At 36.4% G+C, this 10,300-nt stretch overlaps 1 protein-coding gene and 1 long non-coding RNA gene across 2 annotated transcripts in view; both read left to right on the top strand.

The window, feature by feature from the left end:
* LOC114579248 overlaps window positions 1-7,238 on the top strand; it is a 14,061-nt gene extending 6,823 nt beyond the window's left edge. Inside the window, exon 4 of the long non-coding RNA XR_003700157.1 lies at window positions 7,001-7,238. This is a non-coding gene — a long non-coding RNA (uncharacterized LOC114579248). The remainder of the gene's footprint in view (window positions 1-7,000) is intronic.
* Window positions 7,239-9,380: 2,142 nt separating this feature from the next.
* Window positions 9,381-10,096, top strand: LOC110116414. The gene has a single exon (XM_020849960.2). The coding sequence runs from the start codon at window positions 9,381-9,383 to the stop codon at window positions 9,981-9,983; it is 603 nt and encodes a 200-aa protein (XP_020705619.1). The 3' UTR covers window positions 9,984-10,096.
* Window positions 10,097-10,300: the final 204 nt, after the last annotated feature.

Raw genomic sequence — 10,300 nt, 5'->3', positions numbered from 1 at the left:
GTAAGATGTGAATGTCGAGCATATCCAAGACCCCATGTTGTTGACAAACCCTGACCAACAGGTTTTTGTGCATGCTCATTGTGCCAGAGCTCTCTAAAATAACGAGCTCGCTTGCGTGTTTGTACGAAAAATATTCTTCTTTCTATCAGTTTCCTCATAATGGGTGAAGGATATTGAGGAATGATTATCCACATATCTTCATAATCCCATTCATTTTCATTTTCTATTTCATGAGTAATGTGATGCGATATTACTCTTGATTCATAGAAATGGATCCGCGCTCATTGAGACCTCTTTTGGGAGAGACATAAAAAGTTTTTAACATTTCTATGTTGGTATTTGGCGAAGTAGTCAATGTTTTGGAATGTGACGCCGGCATAGGCACTATTTTGATGATATCTGTGGATATTTATTCTTCAGACACCCTTATCATTAAAATTGATACTTTTGCAATTTCTTAGATATAGAACTGGATTTTGGATCCCCTTCCTCCTGAGATTCTATAGTACCATTGGGCTGATACACAAATTCTTCTTCTCCTTCAATGATCGATTTACTTGAACACAATAACTTGTTTGTGTGATTAGCTTTGTAATCAAAAGGGACAGTCGATAGTTCATTCTTTCTTTTCTCTATGATCAAGGGTTTGAAAGTTGTAGAGATATCATCCTCTTCAGAATCATTACCGAGATGAGACACTGAGCAAATTTGTTTCGATTGATTCTTATTTTTATCTTTTAGCTTTTTCTTGTCTAGTGTAAGAGACTGAAATTTTAGAAACTCATTTCCTTTTAACTTTTGCGCTATAAAGTACTTGGCGTCATCGTAAATTTTGACTTCATGCACCAAGAATAGTCGTTCATCACCATCAATAGGGCTGCAAGCGAACCAAACGTTCGACGAACTACTCGTTGTTTGGTTCGATTAAAGCTCGTTCGTGATAGTGTTGAAGGCACTATACCATACTCGTGGAGCTATGGTCTTCCAAGAAGAGCTTTGTATGATGTGTTGGCATCAATGATATGAAATGTTGCCTTTGTATTAAGTTCCCCAAAGCTCAAAGGCAAAACTAAAGATCTTAGGGTTCTTTGACCTTGTTCATTGAATCCTTGTAGAAACACTGTGCTTCTATTCAAATACTGGACATCCAGGGCCAATCCTTTGAGCGTTTTGAGGCTCATTAGATTAACAGAGGAACTTGGATCAATCAAAATTCTATTTATTTCAATATTGTTACTCTTCGCTATAACATATAATGGTCGATTATGATCAATAGTTCCCAAGAGCATATCACTATCACAGAAAGTGATTGTAGCAGTATTCTGCATATGCAAAGCTTCTTTCAAATTTTGCTCAGCAAAGAATGCCTCGTATTGCTCAGTATTTTGCAAAGCTTTAATGAGTGTTTCCCAAAGATTCTTAGACATCAGAAGGGTGTTGTAGACACTTAGTAATGTAGGTAATTTGCGGAGATGTGATAATATATTGTAATCCACATTTGCACTAGTAACCTTGGTTTTAGGAAGCTCTTGTGGAATAATGGCCTCATTAAGTTGAATATTCTTCTCCTTATCCTTTGTTTTCTTTTGAGGTGGAAGAACCTGCTTTCCGCTTCTCAGCTGGATTTGTGTCACCTCTGAAGATGAACTAGTTTTAGCTTGAGAATTCTTTGAAATTTTCATATCATCAATTTCCTCAGAGTCTGAGCTGCTTTTGAGATTTAGACATTTTTCTTTTTCTATGTTCTTTCCCTTATGATCATTTTCTTCATCGGAAAAATATAATTCTTCATCTGAGTCGATGAAAGGTGCTGGTGTACGATGTACTTCCCTAGAACGCATTTTCACGTCAGCTTTATAAATAACAAGGGGTGCATTACGTCCTCTTGTAGCCCTTCCACCTCGTTTTTTTTTTTTTTGAAAGAAATGCACTACAAATGCATTAAAGAGGAAACAAGTAATTACAATTAGCAAGAGGGTCACATTCTTCCTTGATTAAACTAGACAACAAGGAAGGAATGAGATCAAAAGTAAAACTATCAAAAAAGAAACGATGTATTTTTGTATTACAGAGTTCTGTCTTGTTAATTTCTTCTTCTTTCTTTTCTGAGATTTTGATCCAGGCTTACGCTTTCCATTTTGGTCTTTGAAATATTTTGAAAGTTTCTTCTTACTCAAACTGGGCCCTCCTGTCACTGGGTTTTTTGAAGAAAGAAGTTTTGGATCAACTTCCAATTCTAATACACTCTTACGACGAACGCCTTAAATGCTAGTAAGACATTCATCATTTGTTTAGTTTTCTTATAGATAAAGGTCTCCCAATCACCTTCATCTTCTTGGGGTGCTTTCCCTTTCTCATTCTCTGTGCTTTGACAGGGAGTAGAGGATATAACATTGATTTTCTCCCTCTTAAGATTTGTAAGGACACTATTAAAAAGTGTAAGTTCACCATTCTGATAATTCCTTTCGACCCAATCTTTGAATATGAAACAGTCTTCGATTGGGTGGCTTATGATCCTATAATATAGACAACAATTTGGATCATCTGTCATGCCAGCCTATTCTAGTCGGCGAGATTCTGGCAATTGAAGGCCGATTTTTAGGGCTTGCATAAAAATCTTTCTCGTGCACTCCTTTTTAAAGAATACAGCTTGTTAATTTTCTCTTGTAAAGTAGGAGATCTTTGTATTTCTTTTATTTGTTTCAGCATCTTCGACGGATTCATTGAATCTTCTTTTTCTTTTTTTCTCTGAGAAATACAGGAATGTGGTATTCACCTCACTTCTTTTTGGATCAAAGATTTTGATTTGTTTCCCTTTTCCTGATGGATTATTATTATAATTGAAGCCAGCACTTCTAGGTTTGGGTAACCTTTCAAATTTTGCTACACGATCAAGTAACTCCTGAAATGTATTAATTGTAGCCATCGCTAGATACGGAGCCATATAATCATCTATATTTCCTAGTAATAACTCGACAGCATGTTTCTCAGTGAGTTGTTGCTCACATTTTATGCTGAGATTTCTCCACCTGGTTATGTACTTGGTGACTGATTCCTCCCTTTTTTCCTTTCTCAAGAGCGAGGTCAGCGTAGTCACCTTCTTTGTTTCACTGACGAATCTTTTAATGAACATCGTCTCTAATTCGGTGAATGTTCTTACTGAGTCATTGGGTAACTTAGCATACCATTTAAAGGTTGTACCTGTTAAACTGCTAACAAATTGACGTTGTAACAGAGCATCATTGCCTCCTGTATTTCCACAGGTAGCTTTGAATTGTGCCAGCTGTTGACGAGGATTTGTAGTACCATCAAACAAATTGAATTTTAGCACTATATACCCCTTTGGATACTTTTCTTGGTCATATTCCACCAGATACAGATGACTTTTCCCAACTAAAGCTTCAGCAGCTCAGAAGCAATAACTGTTTTCAATTTTTGAGTGATAAGATTTTAAATTTGAGCATTTCTGACCATTTCACTTTCTTTAGGGGTATTAGTATTGGCTCCTCTAACGCATCAAATCTTCTGTCAGGAGTGAGCACAACATCAGGAGTAATTTGAAAATTTCCTTGAGTATTTGCTACGGGTGGTTGGTTAGTTGTAGCCATCATGCCGAGTTGTCTAAATAACTGTTCATCATATTACTAATTTCATCAAGATGAGTATTTAAATGATGGATTTCAAGATCTTTCCTTTGTTGCATAGATTGCATTTCCGATTATAACTTCTTTAGAACTTCTTCAACTTTTATCTTCTCAACTTTCTCTGATTGTGGAATTCTATTCATAGATGCTGCTAGTTCTTGGTCATCTCGTATTTGTTCTTCATTTTGCAAATTCAACTTTGCATTTCTACAAGTATGCCGCTAATTAGCTATATCAGGTATATGATCAACCATACGAACAACTTCAACATCCATGGGACCAATACCCTCTTCCACTTCTTCATCATTATCATTATAATTATCATCTTCTTCCAACTCATGATCTTCTCCAAGTTGGGACCACCGCTTCCAGTGTATGACTGGAGAGTCGAGGGATTATTTATATACTTGACAGCTTTCTTCTTTCGGTTTAATCACATCAACAAAAGTCTCCTTATTAGGGGATAACTTCTAGACATGAGATTTAAGTCGCTCTTTATAAATTTTTTTATCACGATCATCCCTCTGAGCTCGAGGATATGTGGGTCTTTTGGGAACCCAATCTTGCTGTCTTCTAGGAGTCACAAAACGATGACCACCAGTATTGGAATGTACCTTTGAATGGGCAGATCTATGATGCCATTGTTGGGGCCTTCGTTCATCATATCTTCTATTATAGTCTCTTGTAAGTAAATTATTAGAAGGCTCTCCCAACTATTTTCTTCCATAATATGGGTATCGACCCATATTAGGACAGAATTCTATTGGCTTTTGGTAGTTTGGAGGACATCTAAACTCCTCTCTATAAGGTCTTGTTGAGAATTTATTATTCTGAGGACGAATCATATCTGAGGAAAAAACTTCAGTAACAGATTTCCTCAGTCTTCGTTGTAGACTTCTATCTTTGACAGCCTTCAGTATTTTATAAATTTTGGAAGAGGCTGATTCTTCCTTCTTTGGGGTAGTGGTTGTTGATGCAAAGTCTCCCAGAAAGACTTCTTTAAGTGGCCCTTATCATCATTTCTTTTTATCCATTTTAACGGTTCAAAGCCATTATTAACTGGTAATTTTCTTCTAACTACAATGATGATTCTTGAAGGGTCTCAGGCACCCAGCCATTAGGTCATAAGAGAGCATTAGTATTTCTTATAGTTTTTCTGAAAATTTTAGTATTTACATCAGGAACTTCAGCATTGTATTCTTCAGGCACTTCATCCTGGATTATATTCTGACTGGTTGTATTCACGCCAACAGATTATAGCTTGAGATCAGAAACTTTCTTTTAAATTACTGGAGCAGTAGTAGGTGTCATAGAGAGCCTTGAAAATACAGAGGCCCTCTTAGGATCCTTCTCATTAATAGCTTCAGAAGTAGGCTTCTTAGCGACACCTTTGGCAGTAGGTGCACTAACAGTATTCTCAGGAATGAACTGTTCGAACTGCATGACTTCAGAAATAGTTCCAAATTGAATGGTTGCTTCAACATAGCCTGTGTTTAGAACAGCTTGAGGGAATTCACTCTAGCTCCTTCACTTAGTTTCACAGTCATGAAGGACTTTGCAGGTGTCATGTTATCAACCTGTCAACAGAACTTACAGGGATTAGAGTCAACCTGAATTCTGCTGGAAAACAAAATACATAACTGTGTTGAATAAACATCTATATATATTTTTTAGATGTTTCATTATGTGAGACTAAATATAAATTGTCTTTTCATCCAAAGATGGAGAGAAAAGTAATCCCCAGCGGAGTCGCTAGAAATCTATTGGCTCAAGAAAAATCTGCCTAAATGCACGAATCCTGCTTTGCAGCTGTAGGATTCCACTTCCCTTAAGTCAGATTGGAATTAAACAGATTTTCCCTGATGGTAGTGTCACGGTTTATAGATCTGGGGTTCTTACTTCCTATAAGCGCAAGAACTCATAGTTAATTCCCCCTCTTAACACGTAAGAGAGAACTCTCGATTAAGGATGAATATATTTTAGGTAATTTTAGTCTCAATTGTGGGGGAAATGGAGGTAAACCCAATCAAGATCCCATAGATCCGTCGTACCAGGTATACCGTAGGTTTCAGTCTACCAACACTAACAATCATTGACCGTAGTGTCCAGGGAATCTGATTAGCAGCCATGGGTTACCTCCTCTCAGGGATCCCGAGTAGACTGAAGTGAAAATGTGTGAATTTTAGTTTTGTTTAATTTGGGTTGGGGATTATGTCTTCCTTAGAAGTTTCCCTTTTATTATTTAGTTTTGGGCTTACGGCTTTATTAAGGAGTTGCCCGAGAATTTGATTTAGAATGGAGCTTACTGCTTTAATTAGGAGTTCCCTGTTCATTTGTTTAGGTTGGGGCTTACGGGTCCAATTAGGAGTTGCCCGAGGATTTAAATCTAGATTGGGATTTATGACTTTCGTAGAAAGTAACACAAGTATTTGATTTAAATTGGGACTTATGGCTTTCATAGAAAGTAGCCCGAAGGTGGGCCTTACAACCTAACCCTATAGGCTAAGATGCCCGTAGGTTTGAATTAGATTATTTGTGTTTTAGATTCATTATAATTTATTTAGTAATTTTCCTAAAATGTTGGGGCTTACGACTTCAATTAGAAGTTTCCCAAAAATGGGTCTTGCAACCTAATCCTATAGAATAGGATGCCCAAAATTTTGAATTTTAGTTTGGGACTTATGATTTTCATAGAAAGTAGCCCGAATTAGTGGGATTTACACCCTTCATTGAAGGTAGCCCAAATATTTTTAGTTGGGTAGGTCTTATTGCTTCCTTAGAAGTTGCCTAATGATGGGTCTTATGACCTAGCACTTTAAGCTATGTGGCCCGAGTTGTGGGTATTAGAACCTAGCCCTTTTAGACTAGGATGCCCGAGTGAGGGGTCTAGGGTTGTATTATCACCCAAACATTTTCCTCAGAGGTCAGACTTACGACTTATATTAGAAGTGGCCGGGAAAGTTTTAATTAGAGATTAGGAATTAGGATAATTTTTTCCTAAAATTTCCCCCTAAGGTATGGCTTACGACTTTCCTACGAAAGTTGCCGGGTAGTGGGTCTTATAACAAGGCTACCCATATGTTTGAATTTGATTGTTTTAGTAGACAATACTTGTTTGATACTAGATCAACGCGGTTTTTTTTTTTTTTTTTCTAGTAGTTCTACTTACTAGTTTGACTAGTTGTTGTTGTAACACTAGTGTTCTTTTGCTACAGTAGTTTTCCTTTATGTTTTCATAGATTATTTTTCTTTCTACACCAGTATACTAGTAGTTTACTGTAATATTTTTTGCTTTAGCATTAAATTTAATATTATTTTAATTATAATGCTAAATGAAATTAATTTATTTGTTGCAGGAGCTCGTATAGAAGAGACTTTGGGGAGCTCGGAGATTAGGTTGTTCTGTTGGAGAGTTTCGGTTATGATTGTAGGGAGTTTTGTATAGGAATTTGTGGAGTTTTGTTTGAGTTGCTATTGAGATTTGAGTGAGTAGTTTTTTTTTTAGTTGAATTATTTTGTTTGAAGATTTATTTATATTGTTGAGTTGTTGTGTGTTGATCAGTTTGAACATAGGTTGAATGATGGAAACGCTAATTTTCTTGTAGCATGCCTGCAATACTAAAGATTGATGGTACTCCAAGTAGAGACACCTTTTTTTCTTATTGAAATATTGAGTTGATTTAATCACCACTGTGTGCACAGGTAAGTTAACTCCATGTGCAAGAATATTTGTGGCGCAAAGAACATGAAGATCCTTTTTCGTAAAAAGACCTTCAACAAGATTTTGATTCTTCAGACAAAGCCCGCCATTGTGATTGACAACACCACATAGAAAGCATGATTGCATTTGTTTATCACCAAAAGATACAAAAGCTTCCTTTAATTTAATTAAATTTTTTTTCTTTGCTGTTTTGATCTTTTTGAATGGATTTTAATGTCCAAGGCTTTGGTACAATATGAGAGATGTGTTTACCCACTTCTTGTGCACCACTTCTGGTGCACCTTTTCGTAATGATCAGAATATAATTGCAAAATTTTTTTTTCTTGATTATTGTATTTGGATTAAAAAAAAATTTAAAAATGCTTTTCAAATAAGAAATCATTCACAATTGGATCACTGTTTTCCCACTTCCAATTAGAGTGATATGAACATATTTATATTGGAAAAAAAGCATAGAGAAAAAAGTACTCATTTTGTAATGAAATAAAGTACCTAAAACTAAACATGGAATGAAATGGAGAAGACAACCCCAATGCATATCTCATAGTATACGAGTCCATAGATTTATGCACATCCTGTGCACAACTTATACACATAATATATATATATATATATATAATATGATTTTTATTTATAAAATCAGATTCGAAATCAGATTTATAAAATCTTTTTTTTTTAATCTACTTCTTGAATGAGATAAAGAAGAATATCCATCATTGCAAGTTGACAGTTGTAGCCAATTAGCCAAGGCTTTTACTGTTTACTTATAAAATGGACAGGTTCATGTAAGAGGCATGGAAAAACGTGCAATAATTATGATCTTTTTTAGTAGAGAATATATTCATTGAAGACGATGGTGCAGGTTCAACGGCAAGCAGAGTGCATTTAGGCTTAGATTCGGCCGTGAGAGAAGAAGTCGAGTGAAGATTAGTGGCGGGATTTGGAGTTCGCATAGGGCCGAACACTTGTCTGTGCGGGATTTGGAGGAAGTGAGGAAGAAGGCAACTGGGTTTGAAGGGCGGCAGTGGAGACGGGCTTGTGATCGCTGGAAATTGCAAAATAAGAGGCTTAATTTTACCTGTAGATAGGAATTTGGTTTTGCAATTGGAGACGGGCTTGTGATCGCCGGCAGTTCGCAATCGAAGGTTGCGTCGGCTTTATTTGGCGTTCAATGGAGTTTGATCAAAACCGAACAAAGGTCCAGAAAAAAAGAATCCTCCCTTTCAATTTTTTTTCTCTTTTTATTGACAGCATTATTGAAGAACGGTTTTGAGTTGAATAGTTGCGTTGTTTTGCCAAGTGGGGTCGCGTTGGAGGTGAAGTATTTGAAGAAATGTGTCTGTTGGATTTGAAATAGTGACAGCACATACGCACTCTTTTTTTTTTTAATAGTTGGCTATTGATTATTATTACGAATTTAAATATAATTTTAGAGTTTAATTTTAATATTTTAGAGGAGCAAATTGTTGTTCTGCAATAGCTAAAAAAAACTGCTTATTTTTCTTTTCGTGAATGCATGAATCTTTTAGAGTCCGTTTGGGACGGCTGTAGCTGTCGGTAAAGCAGGTCATAAAATTAGTGTACAGAAAGTTGCTTTTTGAAATTACTGTACATAAAGCAATACATTTTGTTTGGAAAGTATAATTGTCAAGTTGTTGTGCTGCAGCTGTATAAGAATAAATTACATTTATACCCTTATATGTATGAAGATGAATAAATTTTATTCAAATTTAATTTCTTTTCAAATTTTTATGATAAGAAACTAATAATTTTGAATTAAAATCAAATTATTTTATCAAATATTTTATAAGTTTATATATAAAAAATACTATAATTTTTTATTGACATTGTATTATCTTACTTCAAAATAATTTGTTAAAATTTTAAATTATCTAATATTATTTTATAATAAAACATAAATTATCTAATATTATTTTATAATAAAACATTCTATCGTAATAATATAAATATGCTCTGGTTTTTTTTTTTTTTAAATTATCTAATATCTCTCTGCCATGGGGTTATCCTCTACAGCTTTGTCAGACATGAGCGCCGCTCACTATCGCACCCACAAGATCTTCCTCCTGTCAAACTACATCCTCCTCGGTGCCGCCTCGAGCTGCATCTTCCTCACTCTCTCACTCCGCCTGATCCCCTCCGCCATTGGCTTCCTTCTCATACTCCTCCAAGCCCTCACCATCGCTGGCGCCATCTCCGGCTGTGCCGCTGCCAACTCAACCTCCAACAAGTGGTACGGCACCCACATGGTGGCCACAGTGCTCACCGCCATCTTGCAAGGCGCCGTGGCTATTCTCGTCTTTTCGAGAACATCGGAATTTCTTCTCGGCGAGCTCAGGTCTTATGTAAGGGTGGATGATGGAGAGATCATATTGAGAATGGTGGGTGGCCTCGGAGTGGCGATCTTCTGCTTGGAGTGGGTGGTTCTGGCTCTGGCTTTTGTGCTAAGGTACTATGCGTATGTGGATGGAGATTGTGGAAAAAGGAATGCCAAAGAAGACAACGGATATTTCGCAGATAAATGTAAGGGCATTCATGTATTTCTCATACCCACGAACAGCGGAAAGCAGCCGAACGCAGGAGGCTTCCTTCGGATGTAGAAAGCAACTGCGGGACGCAGAAATTTTCAGACCGGAGCATGACCGCGTAACGCCAAACCACCTCTAGGTTACGTTTCGTGCCGCACAACAGGGAAAAAGCCGTCCCAAATGCACCCTTAGTTTTCACATTCTTTTTTGTCTATAAAAAAAATGTTATCAATTAATTAGCATAAGAATTAAGTACCGTAGATACTCCATCTTCAGGCTTCAATGTAATCTGTCAGCAATTTTGCTTATACTAAAGTCACCTCTTTCAAGAATTATGTTGTAGTTTCATTTGTCAACACAAAAGATTCAACTATTTATTTCATCTACTT

The sequence above is a fragment of the Dendrobium catenatum genome, unplaced genomic scaffold (assembly GCF_001605985.2).
Source record: "Dendrobium catenatum unplaced genomic scaffold, ASM160598v2 fragScaff_scaffold_249, whole genome shotgun sequence".
NCBI lineage: Eukaryota > Viridiplantae > Streptophyta > Magnoliopsida > Asparagales > Orchidaceae > Dendrobium > Dendrobium catenatum.
Note: the sequence above shows the minus strand (reverse complement) of the source record. Positions and strands in the feature narration are given on the sequence as shown.

Excerpts from the sequence above, each read along its gene's own strand:
- LOC110116414 (XM_020849960.2), top strand. The coding sequence starts at position 9,381 with ATGGGGTTATCCTCTACAGCTTTGTCAGACATGAGCGCCGCTCACTAT.